The sequence below is a fragment of the Rhinolophus sinicus genome, linkage group LG12, assembly GCF_036562045.2.
Source record: "Rhinolophus sinicus isolate RSC01 linkage group LG12, ASM3656204v1, whole genome shotgun sequence".
In the NCBI taxonomy this organism is placed as follows: Eukaryota; Metazoa; Chordata; class Mammalia; order Chiroptera; family Rhinolophidae; genus Rhinolophus; species Rhinolophus sinicus.
Window position 1 is genome coordinate 44,017,671 of NC_133761.1, and position 21,781 is coordinate 44,039,451.

Genomic DNA, 21,781 nt, shown 5'->3' on the forward strand with positions numbered 1-21,781 from the left:
TGGAAAATTCCAGAAATAAACAATCCATAAGTTTTCAATTGTGCCCTATTCTGAGTAGCGTGATGAAATCTCACGCTGTCTCGTTCCATTCCACCCAGGACGCGAATCATCCATTTGTCCACTCTGCATCTCCACTCTGCACGTACAGGACAGTAAGATTTTGAGACAGAGAGACCACGTTCACATAACTTTTATTATGGTATATTGTAAAAATTGCTCTATTTTATTACTAAGTACTCTCAATCTCTTACTGGGCCAAATTTATAAATTAAACTTTATCATAGGTACAGGTACAGAAAAAAACATAGCCTATAGAGGGCTGGGTTCCATCTGTCATTTCAGGCATCCACTGGGGGTCTTGGAACACGTCCCATAGATGAGGGGGGACTGCTGTATAGATTTCCCAGGGAACCACATACAAGATCATATACATTCCATATAAAGTAAGAGAAATTAAAAAAGCAAACCCGTTTCTACAATTTTCCTCCTCTACTTCATCAGCATAACTTATTTTATGTCATGGATTCTCACTTGAACTAAAAAAAAAAAAAAGGTAACTTATATAAGACTTTAGGCTACAGAGTTTGCAATGTATAATCTCAATATACAGGGATTTTATTTTAGTCTCCAGTTTGGGGAATTTAAAACAGCCATCCTTCCACTCCCCATCCCCCATCTCTCCATAGACATTTTTGTGCACAGGACTTTTCAAGGACAAGTTTCAGTGAAAAACAAGTCAGGTACACAGAGCTCATAAACCCACAAATTTCAATTACTGTGCAACAAAAAGGGGGACGGGAAGCCAGTCTAAGTTCTGTCAAGCAGACTTCAAAATTCCAGGGGCTGCCATCTGAGAAGTGACAGGCCAATCTGTTTGGAGCTGAAGGACTCAGGTCAGTAGGGCTGGAGGGCTTGTGGGCTGAGCACCGACCACCGGGGGCCGAGACAGTGGCTGTCCCTGCTGACGGTGACAGATGGTTGAACACAACTCAGCTGGAGTTCAACACTGCAGATCCCGAGGATCTGGGGACACGCGCACGCTCCAGAGGGAGCTCCTTACCATCTAGTGAACCTACCTGCCAGCATTCAAAACAAATGTTTAGAGCTATAAGTTCTCTAGGTTAGAACATATAAACACGTACATGTGATCTAGTAACTCCGTCTCATAACAACATATAGATATGTGAACGAAAGATCCGTGCTCTGCAGGAAGTGGGGGGAACTCTGACTACTAGAAAACACTAGAAAATTCAGATGGCACAAGGGATGAGGTCAATTAATAGATAGAAAATGGCAAACAAATCCACCCAGCAATCACCGTGAGAAAAAAATGGGAGAGGAGTTGCCCCTGAAGTGAAGAGCCAGTGGTCTGCTTTCCTAGCCTGGCTATGGGCTCTGAGGTGGTTCCCAAAGCTAGTGACCGGGAGAAGGCAAGGGGCTTCTTGGGAAAATGTGTACCTTGACTGCCATCATTGAACTTCACGAGCAATTAAGAAAAGAAAATGCTATGTAACAATTAAGTTTCATTCATTCGAGAAATACTTATGGAGCAAGGGATCCTTGATGCTTCAAAATATTTAGAGCAAAGGGAAGCAGTTAAGTGACATCAGGAGAACTAGTTTCCAGAGCATGGAAACAAACTTTGTTTTAACTGCTGAAATAACCCAAATGCGATCAACCCCCTAAAATTAATTCATGCCATCAAAGAGTTTAAGATCCTTTCTTATAATATTTTCTGTAAATAAGTTATCTACCCACATGCAGAAACCTAAGTTCAGGTTGCAGAGCTGGCCTTTTTATAATTAACACAGTTGACACGAGCTTCCCTTGAGATGTTGCCTAGCGAGCAACAAAGGTGAGTGTGGAAGAATTTCTAAGTTTTATAAGGAAAAAGGGCAACGAGATGTGTGCATAAGCCCAAATACTTCCAAATAATTAAAGAGTCAAAGATCACCAATGCCTTCCAAGGAAAACGTCCAATGATTCTCTGCAAACCATGCAGCTGGAGCACCGCCCCCAGGCTGCCCGAGCACCGCCCACAGGCTGCGCAGAGGGGCGCGCTGAGAGGAGAGCCAGGGACCGACCTACCTGCTGTCTGTTGCTGGGCATGTGTGGCAGCATGGTGGAGACGTGGAACATGAGCTCGTAGTCTTTGTAGGTGGTGTACAGGGAGTGCGTTCCTGTCGAGTCAGCTAGGGACAAAGACGGATCATAAAACACGTTAGGTAACTGCATAATTAGCCATTTAATGGTGTGACATTCTCACAAAAGGCAATTCCATGAAAAAACAAACCACTCAACTACAAACCACCAGTGTCTCGATGCTCACCCTGCCCTCTCACTATGGGCTGTTTCGGCCCCTTTCCAACCCACGTCTGGATTAGGTTGGTGCAGAAGTAATTGCGGTTTAAAAGGTTAAAAATAATTGAAAAGACGCAATTACTTTTGCACCAACCTAATAGTTTTCTCCTTATCTGCTCTCGCCCACATGCTTTCTATGGAGCTCATGTCCCCCTTCCCCCTACACCTTCTACACGGTGGCCGGCCTTTGCAGTACCAAGGGGACTGAGGGAGATGGCCCACAGCGGGTGAGGGGCTTCTGCTGGAGGGAGATAGGTGAGCAGAGAAGGAAAGAAGCTGCAGCTGGGGCGGGTGCAGGTCTGGGTGCAATTATCTGAACAGTGTGAGCTAACCAGCACTTACTCTTCCCCATCCTTGTAAGTGTGTGTGTGTATGTGTGTGTACAGTGAATTCTTAGTTAGAACCCAGAAAAATGAAACAGGACTGACTTTATACGGAAATGAGAACAAAAAAATGCTTCTTAAATGACATAACTGATTTTCTTCTCTTTTCAACAGGCAATGCAATGAAACGGTCGCATGATTAAGATTACGGAGAATGAATGGGATCTCTTACTGTATATTATGCACTGACACGCATTAAAAATGATGACATCTGAACCCTGTTAATCATACAGCAATTCATCTTTTGAAAAGCAGAATGATTCTTTGCAAATTCAAAAGCCATCTGTATTATCAATAGATTATCTCAAACTGAGAGTGTCAGACGCCCAAACTGATACGGTGACTATAAAATATTTCAGTAATTATCTCAGGATATAGTTTGGGACCACTTTGCATATATATAAAGACAAGAGATAAATATAAATTAAGATGTAAACAGAATTCAAGACTGTCTTTCTCAATCCTTGACCTATCTATAGGTTTCTTTTCCTACTTTTTAAACCACAAGAAACAATTCTACTCTTCAATATCATTTAAAACAAAATTTATTCCATTGTATCTGTTGGGTAAACTCTAAGTAGTCATCTTCAGTTAACCTTTTTTTAAATCTAAAAATTGAAATTTTTACCTTAAAAACACTGAAACATTTAACCTTCATGGGCTTTTCCAAATCCTGCTGTATGTTTTTATTTTCTTTCTTTCTTTTTTTTTTTTTATTAAATTTATTGAGGTGACAATTGTTAGTAAAATTACATAGATTTCAGGTGTACAATTCTGTATTACATCATCTATAAATCCCATTGTGTGTTCATCACCCAGAGTCAGTTCTCCTTCCATCACCATATATTCGATCCCCCTTACCCTCATCTCCCACCCCCCACCCGTGCTCCAATGTTCATTGCAGCTTTGTTTACGGTGGCCAAGACATGGAAACAACCAAAATGTCCTTCGATAGATGAATGGATGAAGAAGTTGTGGTATATATACACAATGGAATACTATTCGGCGGTAAGAAAAGATGTTTTTATTTTCAATATTGATTATCTGACTCAGAAGTAGTCTTGAAAATCCTCTACAAAGAATATCAGATAAAGTTTTGCATACTCTGAAGAGATTCACAGAGGCGATTTCATAAATATGGGGAGAATTTGCAATGTTTACACATGGACATTGATAAATCAACTTGCAGATGGTCAGAGAGGACAGGATATTCATCTAACAAGCTGTATATTAACTAGTCCCAAAATAAAGGGATTTTCACTTCTAAGTATTCATTAAATGCATATTTGTCATTTGTCCCAGGACGTCTTAGAAAGTAATGTCCCATTTTGGGGGTCTTGGCTCTGGACCCTGACAGTGCTCGCGCTTGGACTGAGCAGGCCAGACATGAGGGAAGGATGAGGGGGGCCGATGGCTAGGAACAACAGCAAAGGTCAGGGGAGGAAACAGCCCAACACACTCAAGGACTCCTGTCACGCCACCGTGATCAGGATGGTTACAAGTCAGCGAAAGAAGTTGGACAGGGATTGAATAGGCTAGTCAACCAGAAATCGCAACGAAAAAAGAAAATGCATTTTGGGGGGTAAAAGCCACTTTTAAAGATGTGGCCCTGCTTTGTCTATTCCAAGCAGTAGTAAAGGATGAATTTCCGCAATTAACTATTCTGACAGTTTTTATCTTGAACACCAGCACAGTGATGGAGAAGGTAAACTAACGAGCTTATTCAAGGGTGTGATGCGTATACTTCGTTCACAAAAACGCAGGCCAGGCCATCAGGGAGTCTCCATGCTAACTCTCTGCTCCCAGACTCTCTGCTCACAGGCTGGCTGTCCGCAGCCTAGGTACCACACCACCCTTTGGTTAGAGGAGCATCTTAGGAAAGGGGGGGAGGCTTTCCTGCTCCATCTCATTGTGTGCTTATGAGAGAAACAACCCACTTTAAAGCTGGAAGGGACGCCCCAGATATTTCAGCCCAAATGTTCTGAACGTCCCTTGTGAAGAAAACGAGGCCCAGATTTGACCGAGGAATTAAAACTAGAACATAATTCTCCTGAATTTAAGATGTTTTTTTTGTTTGTTCTGAGAAAGACATAATCTTTATTTGACTATTCCATGAAACATGATTCATAGAAACCTCCTCTCTACTAAAGGAATGTCTTAGATTCCTCTGCATCTCACTGAAGGCCTTGCTCACAAAAGTAAGTTAAGGATTTGCTTATTATTTAAAATCAATAGGTCACAATCTCGTTCTTATGTTATCATTTCCTTGAGCTAAGGTGCTTAGTACTACATCTATAATGTATCAAGGACATCTCCTAGTCACAAAAGTTCAAAGCTGATGTCAATTCTATACACAGGAAAATATTTGCATTATCTGTGTCGTAGTCTGACAGAACGTACAGATCAGAAGTTCTTGCAATGTTCCCTCAGTCCACCCCACTGAGTATGGACAACAGGCTGGCATGGATTCCTTGTCAGGGGTGGCTTTCCAGGACGCACATTCCTAAGAGCAGCAAAGTAACCCCTTTAGGGGGTGGTTTGCAAATAAGAACTTCACCAAGAACAGAAGAAAACCCAGGAAAGGTCTCATTGAACTTTCTTAAAATATGTGGCTATTCACAGTGGGTGTCAGGAATTATTTCCTTACCTTTATGGATCTGAGGCATGAACAACTCGCGTTTAACACAACAGCAGAGGCCAACCCTCGCAGGTGTGGAGAACATGCAGGGACCCACATGTGAGCTAACACTGTCTGTCAGTGCAATTTTCAAAAACAGATCAAAAAGCCAGAAGGGAGGACAGGTGCATGGAGCCCCCTGCACGACCCTGATGTAGGCGATGGCCAGTGTCGGGCCCAGGTGGACCGGACATCGGGCCTGGGAGATTGGACACTGGGGTGGGGAGATGGACATTGGGGTGGGGACATGGACATCGGGGCGGGGAGATGGACATCGGGGCGGGGAGATGGACATCGGGGCGGGGAGATGGACATCGGGGCGGGGAGATGGACATCGGGGCGGGGAGATGGACATCGGGGCGGGGAGATGGACATCGGGGCGGGGAGATGGACATCGGGGCGAGGAGATGGACATCGGGGCGGGGAGACCACACATCGGGGCTGGGAGACTGGAGATCAGGGTGGTGATTGGGGTGGGGAGTTACCAGGCACCAGGCCACCTCGGACCCAGTCCCAGCTCAGCCACACACTGTCACTCTCCCAGCCAAAAAGGTCCCACTTCGTTCCTTCTAGGAGCAGGCTGGAGGTTCTCCCAGACCCTCCAACTATAGAATCTATCTGCTCATCTCATTAAAAGAGCAAGCAATTAATCACGTGGTAATAAGGAGAATTTTCCAAAATACACACAATTACTCTGCCTGGTATTTTAGGTGCTGACGGCAACCAAATCACAGCACAAACACAAAGCTACAATATTTAGAATCTATGAGGACCACAAGGAAGACGATGATCTACATGAGGCTGCAAGACAAAGTCGCACATCACAGGACGGCAGACAGCCTGTGCTTTCAATCAGCCAGTCAATCTGGAACCTGAGAGCTAATCCGATGCCACTCAAGGGGACCTATTTAAGGGCCTTGAAAAACAGAATACATCAGCTTCTTAATCACCGCTACAACTCCCCGGTTAATGCCATGAAACCAGACATGAACAAAATAAGCCCGCGAGCATGGCATGAGTGAGTGTGCTAATACTCTGTCTTTTTCAGAAATGAATGCAGTGCTCGTCCTTGGTGCACCAGAACAGGGGTGTAATGGAAGAGGTTAGGCTAAAAGAAAGAAGAAAATATGAAAAGATTCTTCATGAAACACTGGGGACTCTCTCTGCCGCTGTCACAAAGGAAGAAGAGCTGACCTCTGAGCTCACGTGAAACACAGACCTCTGGAGAAAAGTGCTTCCTTTGCTCATCTGAGGAAATCTAAACTGCATCCCAAATAAGCTGGCGAGGCAACTTCCAGGGTCAAGACCAGAGTAACATGACTACTTGCTCAGATTTACGCGGCATGCCTGCCTCTGGAGAATTAACACACAAACATGAAGCTTACTTTTATTATCCAGCTGAGCTCTGTATTTGGTGAATCCTTTCAGCCGGACTCTCTGGCCCAGAAGATCAAGGAATTCTTCGAACGCCGGTCCCGCCGTCTCATTGTTGTACATCTCCTCCTCTGTGCTCTGGCCTGCTTTGCAATAAAGGATCCCAACCTTGTGCTGAAAGCTCAGCTGAAATGGAGGAGAAATGTCATTACTTGGGAAAGCGTATCCGCCAAGCTACCTTCCAGTAAAATTAAAACACAGAAGCTTAGAATTCTGTTCTCAGAAAAGTATGCCCATAAGCAAGTAAGAAAAAGAATAAGCAGCTGTCATTGTACAAACTACTACAAATGCATCCCAGAACCCCCAATACTGCGGCAAATGCATCCCAGAACCCCCAATACTGCGGCAAATGCATCCCAGAACCCCCAATACTGCGGCAAATGCATCCCAGAAACCCCAATACTGCGGCAAACGCATCCCAGAACCCCCAATACTGCTGCAAACGCATCCCAGAACCCCCAAATACTGCTGCAAATGCATCCCAGAACCCCAAATACTGCTGCAAATGCATCCCAGAAACCCCAATACTGCGGCAAACGCATCCCAGAACCCCCAAATACTGCTGCAAATGCATCCCACAACCCCAAACACTGCTGCAAACACATTCCACAACCCCCCCAATACTGCTGCAAATGCATATCCCATAACCCCAAAATAGGGCTGGAGAGATGGCAGAATCCTTAAGAAATGCATGTACAGTGTGGCCACGTGGGATGGGCCAGGTTTCCAAAATGAACAGAGAAGTTCAAGTGTCTGTTCAAAAAGATACAGCTGTGGAAATGCTTAATCTTCTTCCTTCCACAGAGTAACGGCCATCACCTTCCATGTCAGGAAGAAAAAGAGCCACAGGCTTTTAAAAGTTTGCCCTCTTTGGTTCCTAGGGCTTTTTGTTGTTATTTGAACACTCATGAAAATATGAAATATGAAAGACTGTAATGAAAAACAAACGAAATTAAGGTCTGGTAAGAAAAGAATCCCAATGGGCATGTGACATATGTACATAAATAGAATAATGTTTTGTTTCCATAAGAGTAACTTTGCCTGTACAATTACACTCATTTCTACAGTTTTGACTATCTTGAAAAGAAAACATCTGCTAAATACACAGTGGACCATAAAGCATTTTAATAGCAATTGAAGAGTCCCTGCGGTAACCCCGTCTTACAGGCAACCCTACCCCATGCTGTCCTGCGGCCTCCTCCCACGGCTGGAGAGAAACTGGACCCACCCTGACAGCTTCCTTATTTTACCCAGAGAGGAACGACTTCTCACTCATGAAATCACAGCACTTAATCTCACTACCAGCAATCGGAGCCTCATGACCTGACAGATTATCAGGCATCATCCATTCCCTAAAGGCATCAACCCATCACGCTGTTCACTTTTATTACCAAGCCACAAAATAGAGCCTTTAATCAAAATTCATAGCTGACTATATCAGTAAAATTAGGCAAAATGATACTCATTTCCCTTGAGTGACAGAGTGATAAAAGCAGTCTCATCTACATCACCTAGTGACAACATACAATTCAAGAAAGGCAGGGAGACACCTGCTCGGGGAATCTAAGGAAACAGCTCATTGTGCTAGAATAAATTCAGAGTTGAGCAGGGAGCGTCAACTGCGAAAATACTCTGAATGGCTTTGACCTTGGCTACGTGCTACGAGGGGTAGGAAAGGAGGCGTGACCTGTCCAGGCTGCCTGAATGACAGCCCACCGTGGCGGACCGCACACGGGCAGGCCCCTTTCTCACAGTGAGGATAAGGAGGGCGTCCCGTGTGGCCATGGGGTGCTATGCACGAGCCACTTACCACCTACTGCTGTGAACTGCACCGACCAGCTCTTCAGTGGGGCCAGGACACCATTTCCATCCATTCACCCAGTGATCGAGGGATAAATGTTTCCACCAACTCAAGTCTCCAAATAAACGAGATGCCGCATTCGTACTAATGGACCATCACCTTCAAAAACTACTCAGCACATATAATAAAAATGCCTGATGTTATTTCATGTCTGACATCAACTGCCCCTAGTGACTCAGAAGACATTTCGGTATCTGAAAGCACATTAGGGAGACACTCATGATTCAGCAGTTGTCACCACGGATGCCGATGACCTCAGAGAGTGTCAAGGTCTGTGCTAATCCTCGAACCTGGCCTCAGAGCGACTGGCTGGCAGCCCCGTGTCATGTTAGTTTGCCTGCGCCTTCGCTGTAGAAGAGGATTTCAGCTCTCTCCAGTTATTGGGTGCCTGCCTCAAGGAGAGTCCACCAGAAACACAGAGCAATGATAGCACTGGCCGTAGCCCCGTGCCGTGGCCCGCTGCTTCCTCTGCACCAGCCGTGATTGCGCACCATCACCGGCCCTCGGGGCTCGTTCGCTCCTGTGCTGCTGTCCCTGTCTGCCCGTCCCCTGCCCCCCTCCCCTGCCGCTCACCTCAGAGCACTGCCAGCGCCGGGTGCCAACGCGGTGTGGCCTCATCTTGTGCCACCCTGCCTCCAATGCCCCCAGCCACATCAGAGCTGGTCCCAGTCTGTGCCCCGGCATTCCAGCAGGAAACCCCTCCCTCTTCTCGCACCCACCAACTTGGGGACGAGGCCCGGAGCAGAACTGTTTGGGGACAGAGCTTGGGCTGGTGCGGCCTCATGCTGGGTAAGCAGAGCCCTCACTGGACTGGCACAACTTCCCTCTGCGTCCGGTGGACTTGATACTCCTGTGGGCTCTTGTTCAGACCAAGGCCAAGTATGGCTGACCTGTGAATGACATGGGTTTGAACTGTGCGGGTCCACTTATAAGCGGATTGTTTTCAGGAGGTATACACAGTGCTGTAAATGTAGTTTTTCTTCCTTATGATTTTCTTAGTAACGTTGTATTTTCTCTTCCTTTTGATTTTTTTAGTAGCATTTTCTTTCCTCTAGATTATGTATAATGCAAATACAGTGTTTAATACATGTAACATACAAAGTATGTGTTACGTGACTGTTTGTTATTGTAAGGCTTGCAGTCAACATCAGGTTATTAGTAGCTAAGTTTCTGTGGAGTCGAAAGATATACTCGGAAGTTCCGCTGTGAGGGGTTGGCGCCCTGGCCTCTATGTTCAAGGTCAGCTGCACCTGCGGGACCGAGGCAGCCCTGGTCCTCCTCTGCTGACGCAGTGATGTCTGCCTCATATCCTTCTCCTCTCCTCCCAGCATGGGGCAGACCAGCTGTTTCTAGATCCTAACCATGAGCGGGACCTGCGTTTCCATCCAAGAAGCCACTGGGCCTATGAAAATTAGGGGATGTGGCTAAAATAGACTTCAAAACCATCAGGGGGTTTGACAATGGCCAGAACTCTAGCTCCAGTGAAAACACCCGGCCACGCACACATACGTGCACGCACGCGGGCGCCCACACACGGAGTGGCACAGCACGGGCACAACACCAGTTCACCTCTCACAGACACACACCCACCCGGCCTCTTAGATCCGGGGCAGCGTGAGGAGGCCACGAAATGGCACTCAGGAGACAGGACTCTGTCCTGTGACTCAGAACAAATAATTGTAGATGGTTTACCAACGTGGCTGCAATTCCACTAAAATGGTAACGGAATGCAACATCTGGTGAAGAGACAGCTCTCACATGAGTCTCTTACAAACCTCGTGAAACAATCAAAATGTCACATCAACTACTGCACCTCTTGGGGGACATCAGAGAGCGAGCAACACACTCATGACACAGAACAAGGGAGACTCCAGCTCCCCAGGCCCCCAAATTCCCAGTTCTCCCAGAACGAGGTTCTGTCTCCACGTCCTTTAAAGCACCCACCATTCCACTGACGTTGACCTGGCCCATCTGACGTCAATCACAGCCAGTCCCACAGTCCTGCGATGGAGCCAGACTGGCATGGGCATCTGTACTGTCCATCTGACAAATTACTCGCTTGGCAAAATGCCATACCACCTCAGCGCTGACACCTGGACGTACAGACAGACACACTGTACACAGCAGACAATGCTACACGTGCCTCCCTTGCTTCCCAGGATGGCAAGAAAAAACTGACTGTTTCATTCCCAAGACCAGGAGTCTTATCATTATTGACAAGAAAATTTAAACTTAAATCGAGGTGACAAAAAACAGCCTCAGAATCACGGATGTGAAGCCGTCCCCCTGCTGCCTCCCAACGCGCTACCTGTTCCAAGCACAGCCTCACTCCTGAGATCTGCTGGACTTACTCTGACGCCAACCGATATGTCAGCAAACATCTCCATCTGGGGTGAGGGGAGGACAGAAGGGGGCAGTTGGCCTTAAGAACAAATTAGTCATTCTGCCACAGATGCCAGAATATTCTAAGATATGAGCTGTCATAACTTATCTGAATTTTAATTTTTAAAAAGCCAACCTGTAGCATTTTATGAATTTACCTGTTATATAAATTAGCATAGTCTTTATTAAAAACTGGAATTTTGTAAGTTGAGAGGTGAATTTATATAAAGAAACAAAGCTTTCAAAGCCCTACTATTAAATAATCACTTTCCCTATAATTCTCTACAGCATAGAGACTTCCTGTTCCAGACACCTCACTGAACTTAAGGAATGGTGTGAGTGACCTGAGAACCCTAGGACGCCCCACTATAACGACGTGTCCTGGGGAGAGCAGACGTACCAGTGACTATGTCACACCAGGATGGGTTACAGACTCCAAGAAAGCAGAAGCTGACAAGATACCCTTTAATTAAGTTTCCAAGATTGTAAACCATTCAGAACAGCTCCATAAACCTGGCCCGACCCCCTTCTTGCGCAGATTTACCACCAGGACAAAGAGCAAAATGGCACTACCTGGAAGAAAATCTCAACCCCTCCAACAGGTTAGTGGGGACACCTAGGGATCCTGTAGAAACTGTGATGTTAAGAAAGCTGTTCAATCTCTTTTAAAAATGAAAAGAAAGTATCTTCTTCAGGTAACACGGGAATTAGATACCACTAAGGGTTATGGGAAGTTAAAAATGCCCCATTGTACACCATTACGAAAGCATACCAAAGTCAAACAAATATCATCTCAAAAGAAAAAACACGTGAAATGCAACTAGACGTATGTAATGTGTCGCTTTGCTTAAAAGCAGAACCCCATATTCAAAGTGAACTCCTTCACCTCAGACTGTGAACAGCTGATCCTTAAAAGTGCCTAACATGCTTCAGGTAAACGAAAGGCCCGGTGGAGCTTCGGGACCTATTCTGCTCCACAAACGTCCCAACATCTGCTTAATTCTACGAGGAGACAGTTACCTGGAACTGCTGCAATGTCTCTCGGGGCCTTGAGGACTTTGGGGTTCAGGCTTGGGGAAATGGGGCACCTCTGGAACTTTCCACGGCAGCCTGAGGGGACCAAAGACTTCATGCACCAGGCACCTGCTCTGGGCAAGCGCAGTGACATGTTTTAAGGGAGAACCAGTGTGTCCCAGAAACATGAAGGGACAGAAGTACCAGGCGGGTGGCAAGCTCTCCCCAGGGACTCTCTCACAACATGCCAATAGCAATGAATGGTGTTCTTCTCATCAACACACTTGCACTCTGAGTGCTGAACCAGCAGCGGCGCCCTCCCGCTGCCTCTGCGGTGACGTTTCTCGCAGCTGTTGCACGGGCATGCCGGGAGTTCCACATGGCTCACCAGGACCGGTCATGGTAAAGCCAATGTGTGTATCCTACGATGTCAGCAGTCAGCTGCTCGAGTCCGGCATTTCGGTTTTGTTCACGTTTTTACCACGCCAGCCTTCATTCTGGAGACGGGCATGGCAGCACTGCTCATTCAGAGTGTGCTCAGTGCCTGCGTCCTCCTGAGGTTGTAAGTGTAACCAGTTACAATCCGGTCACTTTTAGGATCCCAGCGTGGGCGTATTAGGTCGCCAATCAGTACACTAGTCAGTATTACTGGGTCATCCAAGAAATACCTCACATTCCCTCAGAAGCATGCAACAGAATTTTCCTTGGGAAATTCTGGAAATATACATCGCTACTGTATTTTTTAAAGCATGTATTTAAAAATAAATACACTCATTTAAAACAAAATGCATATACTTGGTTCCTACCTCTCGGTTTCCCCTACAAGTTGTCTTGTATAGGAAATTTGAAAGACCTCTTTCCACCTTCTGGGCCACCATCCCATCCCAGTCCCATCCATCATTAATTCTCCCCTGGACGATGTCGCCAGCCACATAACTGAGCTCCGGGCCACCACGGGTCTCTCTCTACTTTCACCAGCCTGTCCAATGCCTTCGACCAGAACAATCATCCTAAAATACACGTCCTGCTGGAAAACCTTCAATGGCTCCCTACCACCTCCTGAATCAAGTACTAGCCTCAATCCTTTTTTTTTTTTTAACTCCCAACCTCCCCATGTGTGCCCTTTTCTTGTAAAGAAACAAGTCATAGCTCCTACATACAATAGCCAATGACTCATATCTCCCTCTTGGAATTGTACCCAAGTCTGAAGGCCCAGCTACAGCGCCACCTCCGTCAGGAGCCTGGCCCTGCCAGCTGCATCTGCAGGGCCCCTCTCTGCATCTCCACGTCTCCGGGAGCCACTGCCACATTATGCCTTGCCGCGGCCTCTGTGCTCTTGGTCTTACTGTCCCCATGGACTGGAGACTAGGTCTCAGCGTCAGTCTTCCTACTGCATGTGTTCATGGCCACCTGTTAGCACGAGGCCTCGCACGCAGCAGACAAGAATAAACCTTAGCTCGGGGAGGGGTCGATGTGAGTTTTGCAAACCCTGGGGAAAAACACCACCAACTCCTAATGTTCCTGAGTCAGAAGTGTCCCTGCCAGCTGGGACTTATCAAACCCTGGTAAAAATAAGACAGGTCACATCTCAGCGGCGGTGCATTACACTGTGAAGGCATCACGTTTCTTAACTAGTAGACAGGCATGTTGGGGAAAAGCCAGAGACACAATACTTTGGAGCATTACAAATAAATGATGTTAAAAGACAGACGGATGGGAAAGCTCCATCTCTCGTGGAGCAGACACAGCCCCGTGTCACGCAGCATACACACCCCTTGCTCATCGAGCTTGAGCAGCTGCTCCGAGACCTTGGGTGAGCTGGACGCCTGGCGCAGGCACTGGGTGCTCAGCTCTGGGATGACGTACTCCAGGACTTCCTTGAGAGGCAGGCCTCGCGCCGTGCCGTGCCGGGCAGTGGAGGGTACGGCGTCTTCTAAAATCGCTCCTCTCAGTGTTGTGAGCTGCAGGGCAAAGTACAAGCCTCCGGTTACTATTGATACAAAGGGGCAGGAGGGTAAGTGGTTTCCGAGTGGGAAAAGGGGACAGAAGTTCTCAGTGTGAACCAGCCAGGCGGGGTGGACATGGCAGACTGCAGCCTGGAGAACGAGGAGGGGCGAGGCCAAGCATGGCTGCGAGAAGTGGAGATATCGCTGTGGCTCTGGGACCAACAGGGACAGGACGTGAGGGACACGGGATGGCGAGGCCGGGATGGCGAGGCCGGGATGGTGAGGCCGGGCCGGCCGCACTCACGCTCCTCCCACCCCTCCCTGTCCTCTTCCCTGTCTCCCTACTGCTGCTCTTCTCCCACTGCTTTCTCTTCTTCTACTGCACTTAGCGTGCTGACGACTCGCGAAGCTGAATGGGGCTGTCCAGTGACCCCACGGGCAGGTGATTCGGGGCTGAGACGACCGCCACCAAATTCTGCCTCCTGATTTATGACATCTCCTCAACGACGTCACGAAAGCAGGGAACACTACCATGACACATGCCTCAGTTCTACAAATCAAGAGGCCTGGTTCTGACCCGGCCGTCTGACTCGGGGAAGAGCTGCTGGAGGGGTAACGGGGTTGTGGTGACAGTGCTGGGATGCCTGGCATCACACAGGCTCTGGAACGCACTGCCCCGCAGAACCTTCCGCAGATAGGATGCTCGCTCTCTGCCCACACTGGCTCATACGGGAGCCCCTAGCCTCACGTGGCTACTGAACACCTGGCTGTGACTGGTAGGACTGAAGAAGTATGTTTTTAATTTTCCTTACATACTTTCAATTTAAACAGCCACATGCGGCCAGCGGATAACACTATATTGGACAGGGCCGGCCTGTAACTTAACAGATGTCACTTCAAGAGAGGGGCTTTCTCTCGGATTTCTCCATCACGGAGCCCAGGCCCCCAGAGCACCCAAGACTCGGCAGTGTGCACAGTGGGCACAGGCTCACGCACAGTGCAGGGGACCTGCAGAGGGCGTCTTCTCCGTCTGATTCGGAAGTGGGCAACCAACCTACACATTCTGGAACACCTGCCAGATATAGTCCCCTCTAGTAAAATAGGGTCAAGAGAATAAACCCAAAGTACAGGCCAGATCTAATTCTTTACATAAACCACCATCTCTACCCACACCACTATCCGTGCCATTTTTGTATACTTACAATCTCTCTTTTCACTCAAAGCAAGACAAGCAACGAACTACCCTGGGTCCCCCTTGTAATGATGTGTGGGTGTCAAAGCTACCACACTGGGAAAAACACGAGACCAACAGTCATCCATTGTGGCCACCTGATTGTCTGTTTTAGATTTTAAAGGCATTTTTTAATTTAGACATGAATTGCAGAGTTCACGTTTGTCCTGTCTCAGCCCTGAAAACCTGGCCTTCTTATCATCTTTTCCTTTCTGTCATGTAAGCCGGCAGTCACATCACTGCCACTTAATGCCCATGACAGCTTTTCAAATTTCTAATTTGGAATAAAAAGGTGTAAGTTTGTTCAACTACCTGCATGCTGTAGTAACTAACATTAAAACGTCAGTGCAATACTTGTGTGAGACAACCTAACGCATCGCACCCAAGGCCCCAGCCAGGACGGGAAAGCACCAGGCAGCCCGTTACCTCGCTCGTCCTGAAAGCCACGCGGTAGTTGAACTGCGACCCTTCTTTCTCCTTGGCGTCTTCCACCTTCTCCCGCCGGATGCTCACCGCCACGGGGCCCAGGTTTTCGTCGATCCCAAAGTAGTTCTGGTGCTCTGTCACGGAAGAGAGCGGAGGCGTCAGCGGGAAGGGACAGACAGCAGGGCGGGGTCTCATGGCTGGAGGGTCAGCTGGAGAAACCCCACAGGGCTCTGGGTGCACGACGCCCCCAAATGTGCTCGATCACAGTTTTGGGGTTCCAAATCAGATGTCCGTTTACACCTCATTTCTATCACTCCCTCTGCTCCTGCTTTTCAGCTGTTCATGAGCAGCAGGACGGCCCCTCCCCAGGTGAGATTTCGGTGTCTGTGAACAGCATCTTCGGAGCGAGTGCTGTCATCTTAGGAACTTGTCAAGACAGGAATCCAGCTACGTGAAGAACTGTTAGGCAACAGGTTCCCTCCAGCTGTGAGGTCACCTTCTCTGACTGAGGGAGGGGCTGACCTAATAGCCACTCAGACCAGCGAGCATCTGGGCGACCACGGGAGTGGCAAAGACCACCCCTTCATTACGATGTCACGAAAGCACCTAATAGTCTAAAGAAAATTTTAGCAACAGACAGAAAATACAAAAATGGTCACCAAGTTGCTGAGGTCAAATCATATATTCAAATACGATAATTACTTTACCATCTTATCCAGGAATCATTTCTTTCACATAAAATCGCTGGTCCTGGAGGGATCTAAACTCACGCAGTCTCACTGTAAGAATGGACTCTGAGGCCCTCCCGTCCACCGAGAACAGGGTCCCAGGACACACTTCCTAAGACATGGTCACAAGTCTCCTGCTCATACGTTCAACAGCCACGTGCTAGGCACTGCTTCCAGAGAGGGACACAGTCCAGAAAGAATCCCACTTGCGAAGCTGGTGGTCTAGTCTGAACTCTGTCAATGGGGGGTGGGGAGAGGAGCTCACGACTGCGTGACAATAGTGTCTGTCTGCACGGTGGCCTGAGGCCACTTGTGAACAAGCTCTGCTAAAGAAGTGAAAATGCTTCATGCAGCTGAACTTTTTAAGCGTTGTCTCCTGAAGGGACCCAAACGCAACACCACTCAGATGTGGTCCAAACGGTACCAAACCGAGGGTGCCGTTACCCAAATGTGCATGCACGCAGCTGATCTATTTGTAGCAGCCGTCACGCAGCGCGAGTGGGAAGCAAAGCCGGGCTGTCAGTCATGCATTTCTCAATGAGCCCCCGCGGGTCAGCACTCCAAGGTGCACACTTATAAAATCGAGTTGTCACCCTCCATGCAAAACCACTCTTGCTCCTTTGAATTGGCACCTAATTGGTTTTGGCCAAGCTTTCCTGACTCGTGGTTAAGAAAACACATAAAATATCAAACATTTATAAGCTTGAAGAAAACTAGAAGTATTTCAAAGGCTTTGGGTTGTGCGAACATTTTCTGCCACAGTAATTTCTGAAGGGATAGAAATGTCACTCAGAAAGTAGAAAACAGGGTGAGTTCAACAGAAGGAAACACCCCCGCGTCACTCCAAGCTGATGTCACCCAAAGCCACAACGAGCACTGGCCAGGTCTCAAAAGCACATCATTTACTTCTTCAGTCATTGCCACCAAGTGAGAGTCATACTGACATGATGTCCCTGCAGAGCCAGTCGGGGCTAAAAGCAGCAAGTCAACTGCTTCCGGGGCTGAAAGGTGAAAGACAGCACAACCCACACTCATACAACAGGAAACTGTCTTCGTTTTTCATGGGCGACTCGTCCCTGAGGTAAATTACGTACTGGTAACTGCCAGGTTGACTGTTACAAACACGAACGACTCCAGTGGAATTAAATGTATATGGAAAAAAAGCTATGGGATTGAGGGGAGCTGACCCAGCGGCACTTATTTGTGGCTTTAATCAACAGTGAAAAAAATATTCACTGAAACCAGAAACTAAAAGTTACTTGTCTACTTCAGACTACGAGGGACGTTATCATTTTATTTCCTGAAGTTGGCATTAGTAACTGATAGAACCATGGATGGACCTGTGGAAAGTGCATCTTAAAACTTAAAACTAAATCAGTTCAGAATTTTCCTAGTTACAGTTAGCAACTGTCCTGATGAGAACTTTCATTCATTATCTCAATGGCTTATTTATTATAAGCCAGATGCAATAAGAAAACCATCCAGGAAGTGCACGAAAGCACCAGCAGTGATCAGACACAAGGGTCCTTCTTAGAACCCATTTCAAAAAGTCAGTTGCAAAAATACTCCAATTGGTTCCCTGTTAGGCATTTGATGAACCTGTGACATGAATGAAAAGAGCTTTAAATTACTTTAGGGAGGAGAGGGAACCAAAACCCCCTTTTCATGACAAAACAGAGAGCCCAGATTAAGTGAATCAAATCATTAATTCTAATACCTGACAACCTAAAATCGTAATGTGTGAGCTTAGCATTAAAGTGCTATAGGGACAGATGACAGACGAGTGGCAGCTGGGGCTGGCGGCAGGGGTGACTACAGGGAACACGGGGGGCTTTCCGGGGTGACAGAGCTATCCTGCACCTTGATTATGGTGGTGGTTACACACCATATCCATTTGTCAAAACTCTCAGAACTATATAGATAAAAAGGGTGAATTTCACTGTATGTAAAATATACCTTCATTTGTTTTTAAATTGGGGAGGAAAAAGGAGGTCAGTGGGCGGAAGAGCCGGTGGTCGTGGCAATGGACGGGTGTCTGGTGCAGGTACAAGTCATGCCCACTCACTCACCCCAGCAAGTGTGACCCCGCCGCCCATCAGCGAGGAGACGCCCCAGTGATCGGCATCTCTCCTCCCATTTCCTCAACCACTGCTTGGTCCTCAGCCCCCCTCACAGTTGCTTCCACACCACTGATCGCTCTGCTCAGACTCCACTGCACCTGTCGTCGGACCCCACACCCCCTTCCAGGCTCTGTCTCGGCGGACCTGTCCACCATGCTTGGACTGATGGCCACGCGCTCCAGGTTGGACCCTCCACTTTCTAGATTTCTGTGACTTCTCCTTTTAGACAGTAATCTCCCAGGTCTCTCCTTTGTGCCTCCTCCTCTGGCATCTCCTTGTCACAGGAGTTTTCCCAAGGCTCCACCTTCAGCCCCTGGCTGTCCTTTCTGATTCGGCCTCTGTCTTTATATGTACCTGTCTGAAAGTCTATCCCTTTGTCTATCCTTCCATCCACCCATCTTCTGCTTTAAATTTCTCAATAATATCACCCCAAACTCTGTCCAAGCTCATCTCTGATCAATCTCCTAACTCACATGCTTTGCCCCTCTGCCTGGCAGGTCCTCCACTTTTCCTCACTTGACTTTCATGTATCGTTCAGGACTCAAACCTCCTTTCCACGGAGATATTGTCACTCACTGAACTGCACTGGAGTCTCACTGAAATATTCACCTCATCTCCAAGGAGGTAAGTCCTTCAACTTTTATATCCCCAAGGCCTAGTATGACGGTGTCTAATAAACGACAGGTGCTTAATAAATTGCTCTTGACTTACTGAACAAAAGTGTCTCGCTTGCTCTTGCTCAAAATATCAAAATCAAAATAAGGAGGCAGCTCGTTTCATGCAGTGAAGTGGACAAGACAGCGTGCAGCAGCTCGTGGCCCAGGAACGCGGCAGCACGGCCCTCAGAGAGAGGGAGGGCAATGTGGTTTCTTGAAATATTTGCAAAAGTAGAACTTACATACCTAGTAGAAGTCACATACTGGGTTCAGTTTCCTTGGCTGCTGTAACAAATCACCACAAGCGTGGGGTTTCAAACAACACCCATTTATTGTCTCACAGCTCTGGAGGCTGGGGTCTGAAGTCAGTGTTAATCAAGCCAAAGTCAAGGACCTGGCAGGGCCGCGCTCCCATGGGAGGCTCTGGGGGAAACTGTCTCCTTGCCTTTTCCAGCTACTGGAGCTGTGTTTTTGAATTCCTTGACTCAAGGCGCCCCTTCCCCCTTCCTCTGTCTCCAAAGGCCTAGATGTTGCTTCAGTGATCACACTGCATTCCTCTAGGTCAACCGAGCCGCCACCCCCCCTCCCTCTTACAGGAACACTTAGGGTTGCATTTAGGTCCCACCCAGGTAACCCAGCATAATCTCCCCATCTCAAGATCTTTAACTTAATCCCATCTGCAAAATCGCTTCTGCCCCATAAAGTACATATGCAGGTCCCAGAGATAGGACCTAGATAACCTCTGGGGGCCAGTATTCAGCCAACCACACACTTAATTCATTTCAATTCATTCATTCAAATATTGAGCATGGGACACGTCTTAACTACGTGCCAGACACTGATAAGTACTGGAGATACAATTACGAACAAGACCTAGTGCCTGCTTCAAAAAGTTTTAATCCCGTGGGGCTGCTAATGCAGGAAACAGACAAGCATTACACATGCTCAGTCCTGTGACAGGAACAAGCATGAAGTACCATGCAGCACAATTATCTAGCACAGTCAGGAACTGGGAAGAAAAATGCCACATACGCAGTCAAAGCAAGTGTCACACAGCCCATCTACTCTGTTTTAACAAGGAAATACACAGAGTGTGCCAAAAAAATCTATACACATTGTAATAGAGGAAAAACTGTATTAAAATTACACTGATGGTAACAACTTTGAGCACCTCTTGTAATTGCAGAAGTTAAACGTGACTTGTATTCATCTTTCGTTATCGGTGTACATTATTACAACTTTAATGCAGTTTTTCTCCTTTCTTAAAATGTGTATACACTATTTTGGCCCCTCTGCATATTCACAGCTTTGAAGCGCCAAACTCCTCTTCTTGGCTAGAAAAGCAGCTCATCATCATTCCTCACTCCGAACTCTGCTCCCACAAAATAACTCCGAATTCTTTTACATACCGAATACGTGAAATGCCAACCCAGGACCGTGACAAATCCCCCATTTTTTTCGGGTGTTAACTGTTTTGGTGGTGTTTGTAGCTTTCTGTGGGGGTCATTCCCATCTTTCTTTAGATTTAGTTGCAGGTACTTGGTGTTTTATGACAATGTAAGTGGCATCTCTTTAGAACTGATCCCTTTATCATGATAACATGTCTTCTCTGTCTGTACTGCTCCATCTTGCTTTCAAGTCAGCCTCACCTTAGACTGATCAGGCAGGGGCTCAACCGTCTTCCTGGAGCACCCGCAGCTATCCAGATGGGCGGGTCTTCTTCCCTGGAGCTGGTCAGTGTCCCTGGGGAAGGATTCTCCATTTCCTGTCTGCAGGTGTTTGGCCCAAATAAGGGGACAGGGCTGGGTGACCCACTGTGTTGACCATCACTTAACCCCTTAATCCCCATCTTTAGTTCAGTGCCCTGGTCCTACCCTTAGCTGTCCTGTGGTTCAGCTTCTCCAGAGTAAATCTGCCGTTTTCCACCTGGGTGGGACCCGAAGCACACTGGCTGTAGGGCAGGAGAGAGAACCTGGCCTCCTGCAAACAATGGGCCTGCCCCGTTTTTACCCCTAGCCATTCTTCAGAGGTAGTGGGTCCATGGCCTGGACTGACTGACTTCGGATGGCCTGTCCCCCTCCACAGCGCTGCCCGTCCCGGGGTGGCGTGCTCCAGTCTGTAACACCGCGCCAGCTGCCGGAACTCAGGTGCCTGGCCTTTGGTTGTCTCTCGCTAGTTCTTTTTGCCTTTGTTGCTTTTATGCCCTTTTTTATCATTGTTTTTTTTTGTGTGTGTGGTGTTCTGGAAGGGGGAGAGATAACATGTGTATTCAATTCACGACATTACTTACTCTTAAATACCTATAATTCTAATAAGCCTGGTTATTGGCTTCTAAATCTGGGCTTTGCTACTTCTCATGTGCTTAACCTCGCGTTATTACATATCTCTTCTGAACCTCAGCATCTCAGCCCGCTCCCCAGATAACATACGTAATATACTCATCATCATTCCAGTTGAAGGGAGGCATGTTACTGACAGAGAGCTACATCGAAACAAAAGAAGGAGTGATCATACAATAAACAGCAGTATGGGGTGTTTCGGTTTGGAGCCCGACAATCCCAC

The 21,781-nt window shown here is 47.3% G+C and overlaps 1 protein-coding gene across 3 annotated transcripts in view; it reads right to left on the bottom strand.

Moving 5' to 3' along the window:
- The window catches only part of SIPA1L2 (signal induced proliferation associated 1 like 2), a 201,773-nt gene that overhangs the window by 73,195 nt on the left and 106,797 nt on the right, over positions 1–21,781 (bottom strand). For all 3 annotated transcript variants that reach the window (XM_019712891.2, XM_019712888.2, XM_019712889.2), the window contains exons 4-7: positions 15,716–15,849; positions 13,885–14,073; positions 6,807–6,981; positions 2,089–2,192 (exon numbers count right to left, since the gene is read on the bottom strand). In XM_019712891.2, the coding sequence (XP_019568450.2) occupies positions 2,089–2,192; positions 6,807–6,981; positions 13,885–14,073; positions 15,716–15,849 (602 nt within the window). The remainder of the gene's footprint in view (positions 1–2,088; positions 2,193–6,806; positions 6,982–13,884; positions 14,074–15,715; positions 15,850–21,781) is intronic.